This window comes from Ambystoma mexicanum, chromosome 8 (genome assembly GCF_040938575.1).
Source record: "Ambystoma mexicanum isolate Mex_15411 chromosome 8, UKY_AmexF1_1, whole genome shotgun sequence".
Taxonomy (NCBI): Eukaryota; Metazoa; Chordata; class Amphibia; order Caudata; family Ambystomatidae; genus Ambystoma; species Ambystoma mexicanum.
Genome location: NC_090929.1, coordinates 1,021,487,515 through 1,021,511,550, shown reverse-complemented (window position 1 = coordinate 1,021,511,550; position 24,036 = coordinate 1,021,487,515). Strand labels below are relative to the sequence as shown.

General features: G+C 50.8%; 1 protein-coding gene across 2 annotated transcripts in view; it reads left to right on the top strand.

The window, feature by feature from the left end:
• AP3M1 (adaptor related protein complex 3 subunit mu 1) overlaps positions 1-24,036 on the top strand; it is a 213,408-nt gene that overhangs the window by 177,934 nt on the left and 11,438 nt on the right. The window contains exon 9 of one of the 2 annotated variants that reach the window (XM_069610962.1): positions 20,699-20,817. The exons of the other annotated variant lie outside the window; for it this stretch is intronic. Coding sequence (XP_069467063.1) covers positions 20,699-20,703 — 5 coding nt within the window. The 3' untranslated portion in view covers positions 20,704-20,817. Of the gene's footprint in view, positions 1-20,698; positions 20,818-24,036 lie in introns of those variants that run through there. 2 annotated transcript variants of the gene reach the window in all.

The window sequence follows — 24,036 nt, the reverse complement described above, 5'->3', positions numbered from 1 at the left end:
TCATTGCCCAGTGTACCACCATCTCTCAATTACATCATATTCACTTTGTTCCCCCAAGCACTCCAGGCGTAAAATCAATTGGTACCCATATTACTAGTTGTACTTGTGTAAAAATCTCTCCTTGTCCTTCCTCACTAGCGTCCACTCCCAGAATAGTCCCCCTCTTCTGTCGAAAACTACAGACTACAGGAGTTGGAGGAACTGCTCCCTTTATCTCAAACTCTTGCATGCATTGATCTGTCACAAGGCATACATTTGCTTTTAAAAATGTACTGAGTTTGCTAATTAAAATGTTGTTGATTAGCAATGTTGTACTAATATTTCTAATGTCACCAGAAGTTATTCGTACCCAATTCACAAACAGCCTGATTCATGGAATTATTTACGCCGAAAATGCTGATTTGCGCACCTTTGTGCCCGAAAATCCCTGTTTGAAGTATGGTGATTTTCGGGCAGAAAGGTGCGCAAATCTGGGGGTATGCCTTGTCTCGTTTCACACACACTCTGTGGAACTGTATTTCCCTAGCGGATGATCATATTCCCGAAGGGGAGGAACGGGATGGTTTCCTTGCTATCGTGCAGGATGGCAAGTATGCAATGTGTGAATCCGTTCAGTCGGGTCTGGACATGGTTGATTGCGTCAGCCGGTCCATGGCGGCGAGCACCGTAATACGCAGGTTTGCGTGGTTGTGGAAGTCGGGTTTTGCTCCTGATGTGCAAGCTCGGCTCCTCAACATGCCCTTTGATGGTGACCATCTTTTTGGCAGCAAGGCTGACGAGAGTCTTGAGAGGTTGCAGACCTCCAAAGCTGCAGTGAAGACGTTGGGCGCTGCAGTTCGCCAACCTCTGCCTTTTCGTCCTAGGGGACAGCAGTGGAGGGGTGGTTCCTTTCGATATTACTCGTCCTTTAGTAAATCGAGAGGAGCTGCAAGTCAAAGGGGCAAGCGTAGGAGTGCCAGAGGTGGAAAACAAGGTACTCAAGGTGCCAAGGCCGCGCGAGCAGTTGCCTCTTTGCCCTCAGGCACTGCTGCAGCCGCTTCAGCTCAGCCATGAGGCCCATGCTTCTCCGGTTGGGGAAGGCTGGCGCAGCATCTTGTAGAATGGTGTGCCATTACTTCAGATGCGTGGGTTCTGGAGATAATAGCCCACGGCTACTGTCTTCCTTTCCGGCAGAGGCCTCACGACAATCCACCAGGGAACCTCTCTTTGAAGAGCCCGGATCCGCTCCTTGCGCTGGAAATTCAATCCCTGCTGGAGAAAGGTGCCATAGAACTGGTGCCTGTAGCGGAGAGTAACAAGGGATGGTATTCCCGTTATTTTGTGATTTCGAAGAAAGACGGGGGGGGATTGAGACCCATCATGGACTTGCGCGGTTTGAACAAGCTCCTCAGGAAGGACAAGTTCAAGATGGTTACTCTTTCTCAAGTCCTCCAGGCCCTTCAACTTCAGGACTGGTTGGTGTCTCTCGACCTCAAGGACACTTATTTTCATGTGCTGATCCTTCCCAAAGCACGAGAAGTACCTGAGGTTCGCGGTTGGTGACTCGCACTTTCAGTTTCGGGTCCTGACATTTGGATTGACCTCCGCCCGAGGGTCTTCACCAAGCTCATGGTGGTTGTGGCAGCTCATCTCAGGAAAGGGGGGATTCACGTCTACCCCTACCTGGACAATTGGTTGATCAAGGCGCGCTCTCCCGAGCAAGTCCTGGATCATCTGTCCGTCACCTGCCACTCCCTTCACAAGCTGGGCTTCTCCCTCAACTTAAAGAAGTCCCACTTGATGCCAACACAGCAGATCCAGTACATCAGAGCGGTGCTCGACACCTCCCTGGGGCAGTGTTTTCCTCCCCAGGTAAGGGCTCTTCAAATTCAGCAGATGGTGCACAAGTTTCAACTTGCCCAGATGCTCCCGGCGTTCGAGTTCTTGAGGTTGCTCGGCCTCATGGCATCCTGCATTCTTCTGGTGCCAGAGGCCAGGTTGCAGATGAGATCTCTGCAATGGGCCCTCAAGCTTCAATGGTCCCAGTCCTCTGGCAGGTTTTCGGACCCCGTTCAGGTGCCGCCCTCGGTTGCCCAGGACGTTCTGTGGTGGGCCATCGAAGGCAATCTGATGAGGGGGGCTCCATTTTGGCTGCCCTGGCCGGAGGTGACGATCGTGACGGACGCATCCCTCACGGGATGGGGAGCTCATGCCAAGGAGCTGACAGTCAGCGGTCGTGTGTCTCCGTCAGAGTCCAGACTCCATATCAATCTGCTGGAGCTGAGGGCCGTCAGCCTTGCCCTGAAGTCTTTTCTGCTGACTGTGCGAGGGAAGAATGTCCTGATTCTGACGGACAACACAGTGGCCATGCACTACCTCAACAAAAAGGGGGGGGCAGGATCACTTCCTCTGCAGGGAGGCGATGCAGCTCTGGTTCTGGGCCAACCAGCAGGAAATTTCGATCTTGGCAATTCATCTGGCCGGAGACTAAAATGAGACGGCGGACGCTCTGAGCAGGCAGAGCGCGATCTCTCACGAGTGGGAGTTGGCTCAGGAGATTCTCCTGGAGATCTTCGCCCTTTGGGGGACCCCTCTAGTGAATCTCTTCGACTGCAGTGTCAACCGGAAGTGCGAAAGATTCTGCTCGCTGGAATTTCCTCCAAGAGGAGCCTTAGGAGACACGTTCGTAGTGGATTGGTCCTTCCCACTGCTGTATGCGTTTCCTCCAGTCCCCGTCATCCCGCAAGTGCTGCAGAGGCTACAGAGGTTCTGTTCCCGGATGATCCTCATTGCTCTGGCATGGGCCTGGAAGACGTGATACCCGGACCTTCTTGACTTGTCCATCTGCCCTCCACCTCGTCTTCCCTACCGAGACGATCTGCTCTCACAGGGGGGGGGGGGAGGTCAGGTTCTCCATCCAGAGGTCAGATCCCTCAACCTTCAAGCTTGGCTTCTGAAATGTTGAGATATAAGGATTGGGACCTCCCTGAAGACGTGATGGAGGTGTTGCTTTCGGCCAGATGGCCGGCAACAAAGTCCCTGTACTGTTGCCATTGGAGAAAGTTCTGCGACTGGTGCAGGGTTAAGAATGTGGATCCTTTTTCATGTGACATTCCTGTGGTTCTGTCTTTTTTGCTTTCTTTAGCCCACAGGGGCTTGCAAGTGGGTACCATTAAAGGTTATCTGGTGGCGCTGTCCATATTTAAGCGCTCGTCTGAGGAGTGTTCTTATTTTAAGATTCCTTTGATTTCTCAGTTTCTTAAAGGGCTCACTAATGTGTTCCCTCTGTCACCTTTCCAGGTGCCCGGGTGGGATTTGAACCTTGTTCTCAAGTTTCTAATGGGTGCTCAATTTGAGCCTTTACATTCTTGTCCGTTGAGACTGTTAACCCTGAAAACTGTGTTTTTAGTTGCCGTCACTTCCGCTCGCAGAGTGAGTGAGTTACAGGCACTGTCTGTTAAGCCACCCTTCACTGGGTTTCATAAGGACATGGTTGTCCTTAGAGTTCGTCCTTCTTTTCTTCCAAAAGTTGTGTCGGATTTTCATTTGAGCCAGAAGGTCATTCTTCCTGCATTTTATCCTCCTCCGCATCCTGGTAAGGACGAGGAGAGGCTCCATAGGTTAGATCCTAGGAGAGCTTTGAGTTTCTACATTTCACGCATGTCCCGGGTCAGCGTGGACGATCAGCTCTTTATTGGTTACGCTGGAAGGCGTTTGGGACAAGCTTTGACTAAGCAGACTTTGTCTAGATGGATTATCTTGGCAATTTCTGAATATTACCGCCTGGCGGGTAAGGACCCTCCAGTAGGTTTACGGGCCCATTTGACTAGGGATATGGCTGCCTCTACTGCCCTGAAGAGGGCTGTTCCTATTCGTAACATCTGTGAAGCAGCCACTTGGGCTTCGGTCCATACTTTTGTACGTCACTACTCCCTAGATTCTATCCATGGGCAGGATCTGGCTTTTGGCAAGACGGTCCTTTACTCTGCAATTTGATTGGGCATTCTAAATGTGTATATTCTAAATTCTTTTCCCACCTCCTTACGTTGGTACTGCTTTGGGAGTCTGTCATGGATATGGAATATTTCAGAGGACCCAATCCCCTCGGAGAACAAGTTACTCTCTTACCTGGTAACGTTCTTTCGGTGGGATGGTCCGTTGACTTATTCCATATCGCTCCCTCCCTGCCTTCCCCACTACAGAATTTCTTATGCGATTGCAGCTTACGTTTCTGCAAGGATTTCTGTGGTCATACTGGCAGAAGATTAGTGCCACACGTTCTGGGAAAAAACTACAACTGAGGCTATGGGCGTTGTGCGTCCTACTTATAACATCCGGTGATGTCGGCTCGACGGAGGCCCTCGAGGACAGCGGATCGACGTCATCGACGCAGGACGCAGACGCCGAAAGATTTTCCAAAGCAACACAGCTGTGGTGATTACTGTCATAGATATGGAATACGTCGTCGGACCATCCCATCGAAAGAACGTTACCAGGTAAGAGAGTAACTTGTTCTTCTGCTTAATTTTCGTACATCTGAAGCACCTATTGGGTTACATATATTAACAGTTGTTTTAACAGTTGTACTGTTGCATTTGCATCAGAGCATCCTCTACTCTTATACTGCCCTTGCATCCACCTACATACTTGTGCTATCAAATGTCATGTACAGTGTTTGAAACAAAATAGATGTCGACACTGATGTGTTTTGGGCCAACAATCATTACGGTCTCCCTAACAGCATGGTAAGTAGCCTATTATGTTATAGTCGAGCCTTCATCCGGATAATACAAAAACACTGTATCCCCTTCTTTGTTCTCTTAGGTTTCTTAGCTGTGTATTTCATCAAATACATTACGGACATTAACACAGCACCATTCAAAAATGCCTGCAATCAAGCACAGAATAGGTTATGTTGATTTAGTGACTAAACTGGAACTCGTGATAAATAATCACCACTGTGTTCCTTTCACCACATCAAAGGAATGCTACTTACTCAGAACCCTTTACTGGTTCTACTTCTGGAGAAAATACTATTAAACTTGAAGTTAAAGTGCATTCATCTTTCATGTTTGCGAGCTACTTGGCTAAATAGACATTATCAAAAACACAAGTAAATGTTTTGCTTGATTGCACCATTTGTACTTGCACGTCGAGTACCCTTTCCTCCATCTTTGTGGGGTGTCCCCAAACATGGGGAAAGTACCGGAACCTTTGGCAGTGAAAAATAGAGCTACCCCTTTAACTTTATTATAGCGTGTGGGAGTGCTGCCTCGGGTGCAGGAATGCCCTGCGAAGGCCCCGCTCTCAGGGGCCTCACCTCAGTCCTTTTTACGCATGGAAAGGAGTTGGACTTGGCAGCCAGCACAGACTTTTTAAAGTTTTTTTTTTCAATTCTTATTTCACTTGCCTTCAGTGCCTTGCCTCCCCGGCGCATGACTGCCGCAGGAGGCTTCACGAGACATGCCTCATGCGATCTTTCCCGTGCCTCGAACCCCCATGCACTCAGTCTTTAGTGTTTGGTGCCCGACCACCGCTTGCACCCAAGTTCGGGCTGCAGCGCTCTCGGTCACAGCACAGGGCAATGAAGAATTGTTTTTTGCAGTGGCGGGAGATCTTCCAACCTTCTCTGCCCCACCTTAAGGACTTAGTCTCCAGGACCTCTCGTCAAGACAAGGTGGGCCCTCTGTTCAGCAGCGCTCCACAGCGTGGCAACTCCTTTCCGGGGTTCGCACGGATCAGGGTTCCTCTGATTCAGGTTCTGGCAGGCCCGAGGCCTGTAAGGCTACCAGATCCCAAGCTGAGGGACTCATTGGCCCTACCATGCTGTCCTTGTTAGGATGATCAGGCTCGTCCTCTTAACTACCACACGGGATAAGGGGATAGTTCCAAGATTCTGTGCTCGGCTAGATCCAGCAGGGCTAACAGCACAGGTGCTGACGGCTACCAGCCTACCGGAGCTCGCTCCGAGGTCGTGAATTGGGGCGTTAGAACTACCGGCTGTCCAGCTGAGGGCTCACCGCCTACCAGAGTGGTCTCTGAGGTCGACGTCTCTGCTTTGGGTGCAAGACCCAAGCCTCTTGTGTGTTTCGGCAAATGGGGATCAGTTGTCAGCGTTGTTCAACGCCCCTCAAGGCCAAGAATTGTTGAGAGTTCATCGAAGGTTCCAGAAGGCCATCGGGCCTACACCACATGCCGGACCATGTCAGAGGAAAAGGAGGAGGGAGGTTCCCTCTTTAAACTCTGCTCCAGCTGCGGATTGAGGAATGTGTTCGTGGAGAGCAGACACTCCGTGCCTCTGTCTCCACCCGGATCACAGTAGATTGGCGGCGAGGCACAATGCCAAGGTCTCTACCCCGTGTGGCAAATAGGGGGATGTCTCACCCAGGACCGGCCGGTCCGAGGACTGGGCTTCTAAGTCCTTTGAGAGTGCTCCATCTGTGGGGGCCCAAGATAAGGCGAAGCACCCGAGTCTGTTTCCTTTGTGGTCACTGCGAAAGCAGGTCCCGCGATGAGCAGGGGGCGTGCTCATCTTCATCATCTCAAGTCATCGCTCCAGCTCCTCCTTGAAGAGGTCGGCTAACCCTGGGAAGCTGCGGGAGAAGGCCAAGGCGCAGGTTAAGGTATCTGACCTACCCTTGAAGGCCCAGGTAGTCCAGGAAAAGTCATCCCCGACGATCGAGCTGGTGGCGGCAGCGTTCTCGGAGGTGAAAGGGGCTGATCCGGTCCAGGGGGCCACTGCATCGCCCAGAGTGGCTCTTCCTCCCAGGCGGGAGGGTTCGGCCAAGCCTATGGAGAAAACACTGCAGAAGAGTATGCCGTCTCTGAGCCAGACCCTCAGGATGCAAACAAGGTGTGGGGCCATGGAGGCCTCTACTGTACTCCAGGGCACGGATATTTCTTCTTCGGACGAAGAGGACATGGTGTCCGTTCACACGGTCCTGGAGATGATGACGGCGGAAATGCAGAGGGGGATGATGACTTAGGCGCTAGGCCCAGCAAGCCTACCTGCCCGCACCTCCCAGGGATGTTTGTTTGGACATCCTTTTCACTCTTCACACGCTGGGGTCAGAGTTACAGAAGAGGATGCCGACGGCACCCCCAGCGCTGGCCCCAGTGGCACCGGGTCCCTGGCAAAGAAGAGGAAACGGCACCCTATGCTGCCTCATTAACCGACGGACATGGCGATGACTGACACAGATGACGTTTTCCCTGCCACTGAGACCTTCTCCCCCGGACGAACTGGCTTCGCTGCACTCCATGGACGCTGCGTGTCTGAGCTCTTCCAGCTGACGCCAGAAGAGACTAAGAAGGAAGGTTTCCTTTACCAGTGACAGGAGGCTAAGAGGAAGACCATTCTGGCGGTGCCTCTCCTAGACGATGTTTGGGATGAGGGCCTGGTGTTGATGAATCCAGCTTCAGCCCCAGCAAAGAGAGAGACTGGAAAAGAAATAATGGATGCTGAAGTCTGCACCCAAGTGCCTGCGGTCACAGCCTTCCACTCTGTGGTATCGGCGGCTGTGAGGAAGAAGTCCTCAAATCCATCATCTTCGGCCTCCGTTCCCCCGAGGGGAAGAAGTTGAACCCCATGGGTAGAAAGATGATCTACTCGGCGGCGACAACGGTCAAGGCAGCGAATGCTCTTGCGATGCAGCCCAGATATGACAGGGAGCTATGGTACAAGATGGCCCAGCACCTGGACTTTCTCCCTGACGATAAATGTGTTGAGGCGCTTGAAATTCTTCGGGAGGGCGAGGTGGCATCGGACCATGCCATCACCGTGGCCCTGGACATAGTGGACATGGGGTTCCGACAGATTGGGAACGGTGTCTGCCTTTCGGCAGGAAGTTCAGATGAGGGTCCTGGACATGCCTTCCGACAGAGACCACCTCCTTTGAAAGGCCATCGACGAGTCCCTGCAGGCTATCAAGACCGACACAGAGACGGCCCACGCCCTAGACCCTATACAGCAGCATCAGCCTTCCTTTCATGCCTCAGGAGGAAAATCCGGTAGATCGTCTAAGGGTTTTGGCAAGGGATCATCCTTGTACCGCCAGCCCTCCCGTTCTACGACCCAGGAGGCCTACACGGGTCATTCCAAGGCTTTCAGAGGTGGCCGCTGTCGTCGCTCCCAAGGCGGCACTCAGGCCACGAAGCAGGATTGAAGCGGCCAGGACGTTTGAACCCTAACCTTGCACCCTGGTCGGATGCGTGCTTCATCAGTGAGTGGGACAATATCTCCACCAACCGATGGGTGCTGGACGCTCTCGCCCACGGACACGCAATGGACTTCCAACAGAAGTGTCCGCGAATACCACTGGTTGCCCGGCAGCAGCAGCACATCCCTCAGCTCCTGCAGGAAGTACAGGCCATGCTAAGAAAAGGTGTGATCGAGCTGGTTTCAGAGCGACTCCGGGGCTCCGGAGTCTACTCCAGATACTTATTGCTAAAAAAGAAGACCGGGGGCTGGAGGCCCATTCTTGACCTGCGACGTCTAAACAAGTACCCAAAAATTCTGGATGTTCACATTGCAGCACGTGATCGGCCAACTGGAGGAAGGAGACTTCCTGACCTCGCTGGATCTAGAAGACTGTTACTTCCACGTCCTCATTCACGAGAAGCATCAATTCCTGCACTTCGTCATACAGTGGAAACGCTACCAATTCAAGGCCCTCCCATTTGGAATGAAGTTGCGCCCAGGTTGTTTACGAAGTGTCTGGCCCCTGTGGCGGCCCATCTATGTCTACAAGGGATACCTGTTTACATGTACCTTGACTGGCTCATCCGGGCCAAGTCCAGGGAGATCGCTGTCGTACACATGGACAGGACCGTCCAGCTGCTGACGGGTCTGGGATTCTCCATGATTTATCCAAAGTCCTGCTTAATTCCATCGCAGAAAGAGGTGTTCGTGGGGTCCCGGCTCAACATGGTCTCCTGCCTGGCAACCCCCTTGGAGGAGAGGATAGTGGCCATACTGGGCAAAGTGCAACAGCTGTTGGCACTGAAGATCGCCACGGTGCGGACCATCAAGTCGCTGCTCAGCATGATGTCGCTGGGCATTTACCTGATCAGACTCTGCAGGTTGCGGATGCGACCCCTTCAGGGATTCCTGGACGCTCAGTGGATCCAGGTGTCCGGAAGCTTTGCAGACAGGATTTCTCTCGACAAGGAATTCCATAGAGTGATAAAGTGGTGGGACGTACGCTCCAACATCTCTGGGGGCATAGATTTCCAGAGCCCCCATACCAGTAGACGGTCACCACAGACGCTTCCCTGGAGGGCTGGGGAGCCCACACCGGATGTCTCCACACCAGAGGCCTGTGGCGACTGGAGGAGAGGGATCGCCACATCAATGACCTGGAACTGCGAGCGGTGTTCTGGGCCCTCAAGTCGTTCATTCAATCTCTCAAGGGTAAGGTGGTGAGGGTCTACTCGATCAATACCGCCACAATGCTCTACATCAGGAAGCAGAGGGTCACCAGATCCCCAGCGCTATCCGAGAGGTCCAGTACTTGGGGCACTGAGCCATCACCCAGGGGATGTTCCTCATACCTTTTCACCTGGTGGGAGTCGAGAACACCATTGCCAACTCCCTCAGCAGGGAACTACGCTCTTGCCATGAGTGGGAGCTTTGACGGGATGTAGAACATTGTGGCGGTATTGATCGTGTAGACCCTCACCACCTTACCCTTGAGAGATTGAATGAACGACTTGAGGGCCCAGAACACCGCTCGCAGTTCCAGGACATTGATGTCCTGAAACAACTCACAGTGCTGGTGCAGGATGGTCCTTGTCCCCCCGGGGTGGCCGAGACAGATTTGGTACCCGGACCTTCTCAGCCTGTCAACGTTACCTGCAGCCAGCTACCAGTGGTCGCAGATCTGCTCACCAGGGAAGGAGGCGCAATGCACGACCCAGGATTACTGAACCTGAAGGCTTGGCTCCAGCAGCCTTAGAGTTTGGAGGGTACGAGCTGCCGGCTAACTGCAGGGAGGTCCTTGCCAGGGCCAGTCCGTCATTGACTCCTAAGTGCTACGGGCACAAGTGGAAACGTTTCGCGACATGGTGCTGGACGCAGAAGATCAACCCTCTGAGGGTCATGGTTCCACAGGTTCTTCCATACTTGTCCTTGGCCAAGGCGGGGCTGGCACATGCTTCCATCAAGGTGCATCTGGCAGCTAGCTCTCGCTACACCAGTTCTCCTGGACAGACTTCTCTTTGGTCCCACCGTCTAGTCCAGGAGTTCCTCAAAGGACTGTTCAGATTGTTCCTGCGAGTGAAGGCTTCTGGGCCGGCGTGGGAACTCAACGTGGTGCTAACGAGGCTCATGGTGGCTCCTTTCGAGCCTATGCATCAGGCCCCTCTCAAGAACCTCTCGTAGAAAATGGCTTTACTCGTGGCCCTCACCTCTGCCAGGCGAGTAGGTGAGACCCAGGCCCTGTCCTGCAAGCGGGCTGATCTGAATAGGCACGATACAAGGGTGGTGCTGCGGACCCACCCCTCCTTCATGCCAAAGGTTCTGTCGGAATTCCTCCTCAACTGACATTTGGTGTTGCCTGTGTTTTTTCCAGCACCTTCATTGCTGGTCGAAAGGACTTTGTACTTGCTGGATGTGGCGCGTACTCTGAAGTTCTACGTGGCATGCACAAAGAGGTTCTGGAAGACGTCTCAACTTTTTGTGAACTTTGGTCCTGTGAACCATGGGAAGGCCTTGTTCAAGGCTTCTATCTCCAGGTGGCTCTCTGGCTGTATCACTCACTGTCACCGGTTTGCAAACCAACCACTGCCTGGCCGTCCGAGCACCCATTCCACATAGCGATTGCTGCAACAGCGTTCCGGTCTGGTCTGCCCCTGCTGGACATCTGCAGGGCTGCTACGTGGAAGTCCAGGCACATCTTCACGAAATTCTACTGCGTCGACAGGGATTCCAGGGTTGACGAAGCAGTGCTATGCAACCTGTTCGCTTGAAGGTGTCTGTTCCGGAGGTTAGAGTAATTGCTTCTGTTGATCCTTGCCACCTCCCGTGGTTGTGTATTGTTGTACTGCTATGTATTCTTTATTCATGAGCATATACATCTATGCCAGACCCAATGCTGGAGAAGGAACAAGTTACTTACATGTAACTTTTGTTCTCCAGCATGGATCTGGCATGGATTCACATGCGAACCGTCCCTCTTGCGGCTCTTCTTGGTCATACTGCCACTTTTCGTGCTACCAAATCTGAAGATGGCTGCCAGAAGAGGGGCTTAGGAAGAGGGCAGTCATTGGCTGGGGGCAGTATGGCCCATAGCTCAGTGATTGGTTTATAGGAGAAAAGACAGTTTGTAATTGAAAGTGAAACTTTTTTTGCGTGTTTTTTTTTTTCTTTTTTTTTTTTCGAGGATTCCTGGCCTGATGACCAGGAATATTCAGGAGCATGTGAATCCATGCCAGACCTCAACATTTAGAGGTAAAAAACGTGTTCCTTTTTCCGCAGTACGCAAACCAGGAAGTCTGTGTGCTTTTTGGAACGCAAGAACTCATTCACTCTTTCAATTAGTTCATAGAACTGGTGCTTAAATAAATGTTGCAGAATACAAAGAAAAATTATAGAAAGGTGTATATCACTGTTGGCAAATATGCGCCCCACTTCATCCCTGCCATCAACTTCACTGGACAGTTTCACAAACCCAGGTTGGCAAAGAGAAACCCCCGCACAGTGGGAACGCACCAGACAAATTACGTCTACCTTCTCTCAGCCCAGCAGAAATGATTGTGTCCCTCTCTGCCAACCTCATTCAGTGTCCCCCAATCTAATGCAGGACAGTGATTTTCCAGGGAGGTCAACTGCTAATAGCATTTCAGATACCTGGCCGGTGTATGCCGTGGAGTGCCCTGACAAGTAAACACCCCCTGTTTCTTATGGGAGCCGAAGGAACTGCTTTCAGCTCTTTGCAGAATTCAAAACAGTAACTCAAAATAATCCTTCACCAAGGCAAAACTGGCCTAGGCAAAAACAAGATATTTTTCCAGTGTTTCCAAAAATGCAGAAAGTGTTCAGAACTTAGGTTTCACTGTGGCTTGGAGTAAAATGTCCACTGCTGCACCCAGAATGCATTTCACAAAGACTCCGTATTTGAGTCAGACTACATTTTTTTTTCCAAGTAAGCTTTATTAGTGAATTGGCACAGATAGAAGTAAAACAGTACATGTTCTCATTTGTATATTCACGATATTCACCATACACATTTTTAAATTTTCCCACTCCCAAAAAGCACATTTTTAAAATTCTGCCACAACCTCCCCCCCTACTTCTACCCTAACCCACCTCCCCCTCCATTCTAACTTGGCACTAGGGTGGCCACAATGGCTGTTGGAGCCTGCTTTTGCCAGGTTCCTTCCATCGTTTGTCCCACTTTTGAGTTTGAGTCTTTCTTCCGCGTTCACTGATAGCTTCTAAAACAGATCTCTGGGGCCTGAGTTGAGGTCCACTGCCATTGTCCCTGTCCCCTTCCCCCTATCTCCAGCTCAATTTGCCTCTCCCCTTCATTTCCCTCTCTGTCCTTGCTTCATGCATTTGTTCATACTCCCCCCGACAGGGTCCTCCATAGGCTCTGGGCTCCCGTTTCCAGCATCTAAATGCAGCCTCTCTGGGTCGTACTTCTGAAGGAAGGCTGCCCACTCCATCTCCCTTGACGGGGTCAGGTCATGCATTTGTCTGGTCAGCTGTTCCATTCTGCACATGTCCAGAACTTTTGAGGCCCATTGTCTTTCGCTTGGAATTTCCTCTCTTCCATCCCCCTGCCAGGCAAACCCTGGCAGCTAACAGCAAATAGTGTGGCACATGCAGGAGTTTGACCCAGTCCCCCTCCACTAGCTTCACCCCAAACAATACGAGAAGGGGGTCCAGATGCCTGTCTACCCCGTCTAGGCACCTTATGATATGATATGGCATTTTTAACGCACATATACACAAGTGTTTCAAGGCGCGATAAAAGTGTTTCATCCCAGGATCTCTTTCCAGTATTTCTGTACCTTCTCGCACGTCCACCACATGTGGCAGTAGTCTGCCATTTGCCCACATTTCCTCGAACGTTGGGGGTCAGCTCCCGGATACATCTTTGACAATCTTGCTGGATCCCATTACCACCTATAGAGGAGTTTGAGCCCGTGCAGCTTATATTGACAGGCCACTGAGGTGCGGAGTGCATTCATGCATAACCTTCGCCACTGGTATATTTCCATTTCGATTCCCATGTCCCTTTCCCATCTCTTCTTAAATACTTCAATCTCCCCGCCCCTGCCCTGTGCCTATAGTAGCACTTGGTACAGTTTAGATATTAGTCCACCCATCCCCTTTTCCGTGTTCAGTATCCTATCCGTACTTGTCAATTCCCTCTGGAACTCTTCCTTCCAGCCATCTGATGACATCAACACTCCTTTAAGCTGCAGGTATTTTAATACAGAGATTTTATCTCCACCCAGAATCTCTTCGAGCTCTCCAAGTCTATGAACACATCCTTCTTCAGGACTTGCTCCACTCTCTACAACCCTGTGTCAAACCAATCTTGTAATCTCTCGTGGTCTGGGATGGGGGGGCCCATATGCGACTGAGAGGTGAGGGTCACGTTATGACCCAGCCATTTCCCTTTTGACCCTCCACAAACTGCAAAGCGGGCCCACAATCGTATGCATCTTTACCCTTCTCGGAGCTGCTTCCTGCGGTGCCCAGAGCCACTCCCCCAGTGTGACATGTCTAAATAAGTAATTTTCGATGCCCACCCATTGCTTCTGTTTATCCACCCGCAGGTGAGGGACCATGGCTCTGAATTGAGCTGCCCTGTAGTAAGTGCGCTTATTGGGCAAACCCACTCCTCCCTTTTCCTTGAGCTGTACTAATACTCTATAGATTACTCTTTGTTTCGTCCCTTGCCACAGAAACCGCACTATCCTCCTTTTTAATTGCACAAAATGTACATCCAGCAACCATATCGGCAATGTCTGATATAAATATAACACCTTGGGGAGAAGCACCATCTTTAACACATTCAGGCGTCCTAACCACGAAATAGAGCTGGTGCAATAGTGGGAAGGGGAGGGAGTTATTCTCATATAGATTGTCTAGTTCCTTGGTTATCCTCACCACCATGTACTTTATACTGTCCTCCTCCACAGGTATTCCCTAGCCCTCCCCATTCTTCACTTTGCTCCTTGGTCACCCCTTTCAAGGGGAGGAGCATTGACTTATTCACTTTTACCTTAAAACCCGATACACTTCCATAGTCTTCCAATATCCAGAGCACCCTCGGGACTGTCCCCTTACCTCTGAGAGATATGACAATATGTCATCCGCGTACATGCTTATTTTGTGGCCATCATCCACCACCCTAATACCTCTTATCTGATTATGCCTACTATCTTCTTCCCCAGTGGTTCCATCGTCAGGGCAAAGGGGAGGAGTGACGGGGGGAACCCCTGCCTGGTACCCCTACTGAGACCAAATTCCCTGGACTTTGTCCCATTTACAACCATTCCCTGGACTTTGTCCCATTTACAACCACCCTCGACCCTCGACGTGGGTCCCGAATAAATTGCCCTGATAGCTCTACACATTCTTTCTCCCACCCCTATCTTTCGTAGCACTGCAAATAAAAAAAAAATTGGACTCTGTCGAAGGCTTTTTCTGTGTCCAAGCTCAGTAGCGCATTGTCCTCAGAGTCCCCCCAATGTGTTCCATAAGGTCCAAGGTCTTGTGAATTGCATCCGGGTCCTGCCTACCTGCTATAAACCCCATCTTATATGGGTGGACTATTCAGGGCAGTTTCTCTTCAAAGCGTGTCGCTAAGATCTGTGTAAATATTTTCTCATCTACGTTCAGGAGCGAAATGGGGCGGTATGATGAACATTGGGCTTGGTCCCTTCCTTCCTTTTGGATTACAGATAATAATGCCCTATTAAACGTGGCTGGAGCTTCTCCCGTTTCTAGGATATGGTTATATAGCTTCACCATATGTTGTGACAGAACCCCAGCGTATCTCTTGTAAAACCCAATAGTAGAACTGTCCTCTCCTGGTGCCTTTCCATTCGGGAGGCACGATATCACCTCCTGTATCTTTTCGGGTGTTATTGGGCTCTCGAAGTCTTCCCCGTCTGGGCCTGTGAGCTTAATCATGTCCACTTCCCTTAGGTATTCTCCCACTGTGGCTTCTCCGCTGGGGGCTTCAGATTTATAGAGCTTCTCCTAATACTGGGCGAAACCTTCTGCTATATCTCTTGGTGCAATCCGACTGCCCCCTTCAGGGTCCCCCAGATTGGACACTCATCTTTCTGCTCTCTGCGCCCAGAGCCTCGCGATTAGTAGTGCGTCTGCCTTGTCCCCTTTTTCATAATATTTCTGTTTGAGATACCTCAATTTCCACATGGTCTTTCCCATCCCCAGTGCTGTCAACTCTGCTCTTTTTGTGAGCAGCTCCTCCTTCATCTCGTCTGTGTTCCCCTCTGTAGCATGCATCCTTTCCTTCCCCTCCACTATCTTTTTACTCAACCTCTCCTCCCGCAGATTTCGTTCCCTCTTACGCCTCGCTCCCTCTCTGATCAGCAGCCCTCTCCAGGTTGCCCGGTGTAGTTTAACTCAAAGTATTTAGTTATTGCCTTGGCCAGTTGGTCTGCAAAGAAGGGGTCCCTCCAGAGCGATTCATTACAGCGCCACCTACTATCTGGCCTGTGCAGACCTTTTATATCTAAGGTCATTAGCGCCATATCATGGTCAGTCCATCCCACGGGCCTGATTTCGCAGCCCAACATCGTTGTCCCCTGTTGTCTGTTTAGAAGCAAGTAATCAATCATAGTGTGTTTTGTGCGGGGCTGAGAAAAAGGTGTATCCCTCCTCCTGCGGGTGCTGGCTTCTCCACACATCTATTAGGCCAGGTGTCTCCATTGCCCACCCTAAGTACCCCAATCCGTCCTCTCCGCCCTTCTGTCACAGGTTTCATTCGCCCAGAAGTTAAAGTCCCCCCCCAATGATGTACAAGTCAGCCTCCAACTCCTGTATCGCATTGAGCGCACTGTGTAAAAATTGTGCTTGCCCCTATATTGGGCGCATATATCGCTGCCAGTGGCACTCTCGCCCCTTCAATGATACCTTGCAGTATCAGCAGCCTTTCTTCCTTCCTTCCAACACATTGTTTGTGTAATACAATTCCGACCCCGCCCCTCTTGAAGCTCCCTGATGCCCAGTGGACTTGTCCTATCCCTACCCTTCTTAGTGCTCGCTCTTCCCCTTGTATTAAGCGCGTTCCCTGCAGAAAAAGCACTTCTAGGGAGGCTTTTGCGAAATTCTCTTGCGACCAGAGCCCTCTTTGTTGGGGAGTTTAGACCCTTTACATTTAGCGTTCCCACAACCAGACTCCTATTGGCTTCACCTTTCCCCATCGCGAATGCACCACCTTCCCCGCCTGTTCCTTGTTCGCCTGGCTTGTGACTCTCCCCTTTCCTCATCTCCCTTGTCTTGGGGGTTACTTACTCGTGGCAGATGTCCTTTTCCCCGGGGCCATACCAGTAACAAAACCGCCCTAACAACTTTGTAACTGTTTGTAACTTTAACTTAAGTTCATTAAGAGTCGTTGAGACACCCTCTCTCCCACAGAGGACCAGCTTGGAGCGGAGACATTTACCTCCCTCCAGCAATCCATCTTCATATCTGTACTTTCCACCCGGTATTGGAATTCTCACTGCAGCCTTCACACTGTCTTTTCTCTGGAGTTATTCCCCTGCAGCTGCTCTGGCATTTTGGGTTTCTTGTGTGGTGATGGTCCATTCAGCCGCATGCATTTTCTGCCCGTTTGTCCTCTCCTCTTCCTGTGTGGGCCTGATGCTGAGCCTGGTCTTTTCCTGCTCGTACTCGGCCCTTCGGGGCCCCTCAATTCCTTCTCAGTGTCTGCTGTGAGGTGACATAGGGCTTGCTCTGCCTCTTCCGCTGAGGTTATGCGGTAATCCACTGCTTGTACCTCAAATTGCAGCGAGAAAGAACGGGTATCCCCACCTGTATTTGATGCCCTTCTCTTGCAGGCACTTGGTGAGGGGCCTACAGTCTCTACGCCTAAAGAGTGTTAGGTTGGATAGGTCCTGATAAATCGTCACCTTAGAGCCTTCAAAATCCATTTCCCGTCATTGCTATACCCTGTTCAGTACCTCTGGTTTGTCCTTGTATCTCAGAAACTTTGCTACTATGGAGCGGGGACCACTCACGTATGGTTTACCTCCTCTGTGTGCCCTTTCAAGTTGGACATGTTTGCCCCCTTTGGTTTAGAATAAGTGGTGCACTAGAGCCTGCACCTTTTCCTCCACTTGCCTCTGGGTTTCTCTCGCTGTCTCCTTCAAGCCTAGTATCCTTAAGTTGTTCCGTCTTTCTCTGTTTTCCAAATCATCCATTTTCAACATCACTTCTTCTCGAAGTTCCAGCTCCGTCAGTCTGGCATCAAACCTCGTTTCGACTGTGACTGCATTCAGTTGGTTGTGCTTTAGGCCCTCCACTTTGCTCTCTACTGTTGTCATCCTGCTAGTTAGATTGGTCAGCGAGCCCTGTATATCTCCCGTGAGGGCCTTAATTTCCAGTGTATTTCCGGAGTCCTCCTTCGTAGAAAATAGGGACATGTCCATCTCGGTCATCATTTTAATCTTCAGTGCCTGCCTTGTTGCCTCTCCTGGTTTCCCTGGTTGCAGCGTTGTACCGTCCATCCTCGTCTCGCTGCTGTTCCAGTAGTCGTCCTTGCTCTCTTCTAGTTCTTCCCCCATTTCTCTTTTCCGGACCTCTTCCTTCCTTCCCCGTTTGCCCTGCTTCTGCCGTGGACTTGTGCTCCTCCTGTTCTTCCCACGTGACCCCTGCCCTGTGCTCTTCCACTCTGCACCACCATTATTTCCCTCTTCACCCCTCGATAGTTCCACTGTTTGTCACTGTCCCAGTGGTGTTATGCTCTGTTCGCTTCCCGTCCCTCCTTGTGGCTCCACGTCTGCACTCTGGCTTGATTGTGTGGCAGTCACGTATTGTGTCCCTTATCCTCCGCTTGTGTCCTCTTCAGCCGGGCCCCTTTCCCTCTAATGTGGTTGCAACAACTGTGAGGTAGCTCTCAGCACTGGGCATACCTCTGCTCGTTCTGGACTTCCCTACTCAGAGACGTCCGGTTAGGGTTTAGGCCCTTTTCCGGCTGGCCCTTAGGGTTCCACTGTTCACAGCACCCTGCCACTGCTTCTCTGGGCTTCTCTGGACTTCTGTTGTTGGTTATATGGGTACATGCTCACCTCAGGGCCAGGTGGTGCCGATGGGGGGTACCCGCCACTCGTTTTCTCTCCAGTGCTCTTTTCTCACCTTCCTGAGCACTCTGGTGCGCTGTTATTTCTTCTTGCTTTATTCCCTTCTTGCCCCGCTGCTCTGTTGTCTGCCGCTTTGCACTTCAGAGCTCACCTGTTCCCTTACTGCTCTTTCTCCTTAGGCCTCAGTGGGGGTGGTGTCTTAAGCCGTGTGCACCCTCCTTTCCATCGGTACGCGGTTTTGTCCTTGGTGGAGCCTGGGCCCCACCTCAGTCTGCTGTGCGGCTCTTGGGATATATTTAATCACTGCCTGGGATCCAAGGTACTTCCATGCCTCACTGCCACTGCCCAGCTCCTCCGTGTTGCCCGCTCCTCTGTTGCTAGCTGGAGGAGGGGTGGCTCGATGTCTGGGGAGCCGGGAGCACCCCGGGCCTCGCTTGACGGTTCTCCCCTGCCCAGCTGGCCCCTCTTGGGCAGGTCTTCTCCACTTTGCTGACTCCCCGCACTCCTCCAGGGGGCCTGCTCTCGCAGGCTGGAGCCACTTTCACCTCTGCTACTTGTCTGACCTCCCGCCTGGTTCGTGGTCATGTCTCCGGTCATCCTCCTCCTTCGGGCCTCCACGCCTTCCGGGTCTCCCCTCGGTGCACCTCTCAGTGGCTCAATTACCCAGGACTCTCATCCTGCTCCCTTTCTGCGTTTCGGTGTCCAGAGGCCTCGTCTGTGCTCCCTCTGTTCTTCGTTGGGGGGGGGGGGGCTTCAGCTCCTCTCCTCACCGCCACTTATCCCACTGCGCTCCTCGGGTGACATGCTGCACTAGTACGCAGCGCTGTCCATTTCGGGACATGGGCTGAGTCTCCTCTTCATCTGCCTGAAGGCTTCTCCTTCCCTCCCGCCACTATGTTTCTTGTGGCTCCCTTTCCCTCTTTCAGCTGGTATATTTCGCTTTCCATGCGCTGCTGCTTACTTCCATACGCCAATGTATGTTTATTCTCCGGGTGTAAATGCACAATCTCATCACTATATTGCTGGAGGAAACGGGAGCTGCGCGCGTATGCAGCCATCTTCCCCGTGTCCCCTAGCGGTCTTCCCAGACATTACATTTTTAAATGCATTACAGTCTTCTTCTATGGTTGCCACCTCCAGTTGCCTCTCCAAGGAGGAGAAAGTCCTTGGGAAAGCGTTGTTACTTCATCTCAGAGTGCACCTGTGGCAAGCCAATGCGGACGCCCTCTTGGCAGCGGCTAACAAGAAGCTGTGGGGGGGAGCTCAGGGAATTTTACCCGACCTCCCTTCGGACAAGCAAGCGTCCTTCAAGGCTGATCTGGCAGATGCTCGAGCCATTGTGCAGGACATCTTGAAGTCTTCGGTTTCCCTCATCGACACAGCCAGCAGAGTGCTTTGCCTTGGGGTCGAGATGAGAAGGACCGCGTGGATGCAAGCCACAAAGTTTTCATCCCACGCGCATGAGCGGATCCGGATCTGTCCTTTGAGGGCTTGGACCTTTTTCATTAGTCGATAGATGAAAACTTCCACTCATGCTACCAAGTCCTTGATTATCCTGATAAAACCAGGTCAGAAATTCTTCCCTCTGTCCCAGGGTAGGATCGAGTTCAAACCCTGTACTTTCTCCAGCTTCAAGGGGTTCACAGACAGTGGTACACGGATGCCTGACGGGTCGCCCAGTGACAACAGGAGGAAGCCGCAAAGGACGTTGCACAGGTTTTCTGCTAACCTCCTCTGCCTCTGACACCAAGAAGCAGGGACATCAAGGTCGGGGAACACAGTTCGCCTGTGGGGGGCCATTTGCCTCTGTTTCAGGACACCTTGAGGCGTATCTCCAGCAACCTGTGGATCCTCTCTGTCAGTGCTCCAGATAAGATTTTGAGGTGGGAGTATTTTACTCCATATTTTTAAACTTTGAGAGTAAATGTGATTTTAAGAGAGTAAAAATGACCTTTCTCCTTTGCAAGAGAGTAAAATGTATGCGACATCCAACCGACGTGTATAAAACCTATATGGAAGTCATTACTATGCGGCAGCTTTCTACATTGTGACACAATACACCTTTCATCATTTTTATAAGTCTGGCCATTTGATCTCTCCGGTATATATTTAAATGTTGAGAACACAAACAGCTAACCAATTACATAGTAAAGCAAGCATGAATTGTATTGTGTGTTTTGAGGTTCGATAGCAGAATTGTCTTTTGATGTTTAATGAAAGTCCTAATTTCCTGAAGCCAATACTACCTAATTGTATGCCAATGTTATGATACAAACGTGCAGAGAGGCAAGGACTCCATGCTAAATTCTATATCTAATCTCTTGGTAAAATGGTTATTTATATAGTGCTTTTGGCAAAGCAATGTACATAGAACATATTTATCACAATTATCACCAAACTGAAGTCTGTACTCCTTTATTGACCTTGAAAGGATGAAAGGCTGAGATGTCCTTGCCGGAATTCGAACCTGCAACCTTCAGATCACACACAGATCGCAGCAACGAGTGCTCAACCGTCTGAGCTATCCTATTGGCTAACATCCTTCAGAGGTCGGTTAACTGAATATCGACTGAGGTATAATAATCACAGTGCCTAGATGTTGGACGAACTATGCATGAAGCGCTACATAAAGTTAAATACCTATCTGGATTATCAAAGGGACCAGTTTGGCTGAGTTTCCATTTCAATTACAAATGTAACTTTCATTTGTTTGTTTTTGTATAGCGCTTGCACTTCCTGGAGAGTCAGGTTTTGGATGTTTTAATTGTAGTCTTGAAGATTTGAGAGGCTAGAACACATGTGATTGGTGTAATGACAATCACTCACCCTTGAACAAAGACTCTGCTCCCATTTACCATTTATAGTAATGTACCCCATTGACTGCAAGGTTGAATGGATGTAAACTATACCGTGCATATTCATCATTTTACACACTGTTTTTATAATTGGAGTGTGCATTAAATTATAAGTGTAAACATGATCTGCTTCCTCATGATTATGCACACAGCTCAGGAACTCTGAAAAATACAACTGTGCAATAGTGGTTTCCTTTCACTGGAAAAAAAGCATAATTTGTTCAAAATATTAATTCTCAATTGCAACTTAGTTTTCCATCTTATTAATTTTACAATTCTATAATGCTAGGAAAATGAATATGCACAGTGCTTCTGTTTGCTCCATGAGCAGCAACACAGCAGACACCGTTTTTTATCACTCCTTTTATCACAGTGTGCAGTTTCTTTTTTTAAAGGCTTCAGAGAAATACATTCTGTTTCAGAGGCATTTATCCATGGCTTGCAATTACATCCATGTAGAAAATAATCAAAAGAAGCCTTCTGGTTTCTGTCAAGTAACCTGACCTTTGCACTGCCCTCTGCTCTAAACCTGTGTGTAAATGTACATAGGGAAATAATAAAGCTGTCGTATTTACAAGATGTTCATGCGTAAAAAGGCCGGGTACGCACCTTATCTGGAGGCCTGCTCTCTGTAGTCTCCACAGGCTTCAGTCTTCCTCTTCCTCTCTGCCATCCTCTCCTCTTCATCAGATAGGCTCCCCAGCTCTTTTATGGGAGGTCCTTTCACTCTTGGAGATGCAGGCGATAGAACCGCTTCCTCTTGTAGACAGGGATTTCGGTTACTATTCCAGGATTTTTACGGTACCCAAGAATAAACGGGCTGGACTGAGGGTAGTCCTGGACCTGTCATTTCTGAATCTGTCTTTACCGCTGGAACGCTTCAAGATGATTACTCGGACACACATAGCCAAGTCTGTGGGCAGGGGACTGGATGTGCTCCCTGGGCCTCAAGGATGCGTACCTGTATGTACCTATATATTAACTGCATCAAAGGTTTCTGCGGTTCATGATTGTCATACCACTTTCAGTGCAAGGTGCTGCCCTTCGGTCTCAACTCGGCCACTCGTGTCTTCATGAAGTTCATGAACGCAGTGGAGGGCATTCTCCGCTCAGAGGGCCATCATCTATACCCTTACATGGACGACTGACTGGTGAGGGCGGGGTCACCCGAAGCGGTGGTGCACACCTGCCAGAGACTGGTGGATATCCTTCATCAGCTCGGATTTTTTCAACTGGAGGAAATCACAGTTTAAGGAACTGGACTTCCTAGGGGTGTGTTGGAACACTACCGTTGAGCTGGAGTTTCTTATACCCAAGAGGCATCTGTTCCTCCGCAAGGCGGTGGGGCACTTTCTGGCCAACACGAACACCTCAGCATGGTGGTTCCAGCCCATTCTGGGCCTGATGGCTTGCTGCGTGCTCACTGTACGGCACGCCGCATCAAGAAGAGGCGTCTCCAGCTCCACCTGGCAGTCAATTGGGATCAGGAGACGGGGTCTCAGTTGGACAGGATCCATATACTGCCTCTCCTTCTGCCCGATCTTTGCTGGTGGCTGATGGATGGCAATGTTTCAGTGAGGGCCCCCTTCACCCGACAGGAGCCTACACTGGTGGTGACAACAGACTCCTCTCTTTTGGGTTGGAGGGCTATGTGATTCATGGCGCTTGGTCCAGGACTGAAGCCCTCCTGCATATCAATCTGCTCGGAGCAGTGGGCCTGTCCTTCGAGGCATTTTTGCCCCTCATCAGGGAGAAGTCGGTTCTGGTCAGGACGGACAATTCTACTACAAAATGTTATCTGAACAAGCAGGGTGGCATCCATTCCTCTCCCCCTCTCCTCTGCATGAAGGCGTTTTCGATCTGGGAATGGTCCCTGATGGAGGGTATTTGGATTTCGGCAGTCCACCTGCCGGGGGATAGCAATGCAGAAGTGGATCAGCAGAGTCACTTGGGGTTCCACAACTATGGTTGGGAGTTGCACAACAATTCCTTGTTGACCCTGTTCCAGCGTTGGGGGTGGGTGGGGTTTGCTGACATAGATTTATTCACATCTCCCCTGAATGCCAAGTGCCTCCAGTTTGCCTCATGGGCAGGTCGGGGGGTCACTGGGAGTCGCCTTCCATATCTTTTGGCACAGCCGCAGGCGTTATACGTTCCCACCCACCTCTCTGCTCCAGTGGGACCCTCTGCAAGTGTCGGGTCTCTGTGGGCTTCAGCCTCATCCTGGTTGCCCCCCACTGGCCTTGGAGACCCTGGTTTTCAGATCTGCTGTAGTTATGCTCCTGGCGTCGCGACCATCTTCCGATCCCCAGCACGGGTTTACTGACCCAGCAGGGTGGGGCAGTGGAACAGCCAGACTCAGCCAAACTGACCCTAGCGGCCTGGTTCCTGATCAGCTGAGACTTCAGTATGCTCAAATTTCGGATGACAACTGTGACATAATTCAGGAGGCCCTCAACTCGGTCCCAGTGCAAGAGCAAATGGACTAGGTTCTGCCATTGGGCTTGTGACAAAGGTCTGGACCCTGTCACCTGTCCTCTGGATGACGTATTATCCTTTTCAGCACAGCTGGCTTGCTCTGGAGTTCAGGTGGATACTTGCCAAACAGATTTCTCGGCCATTGGTGCGTACAAGAATTCCCCTGAGGATGTGTTTTTGGCGGCCAACCCAGTGGTTAAGTCCCACCTTAAGGAGTTGTCTAGGCTTTTTGCTCCGGTGCATAGGCTGCATCCTTTCTGGGACCTCAATGTGTTTCTTGCAGCTGTGCAACGCAAGCCTTTCAAGCCGATGGATTCTGTGGCAGCCGCTTGGTGATGCTAAAAGGTTTTATTGGTGGCTTTCACCGCTGCACGAAGGGTTAGTGAGCTGTAGGCGTGGTCTTCGTGCGAGCCCTTCACCACGTTTCACGACAAGG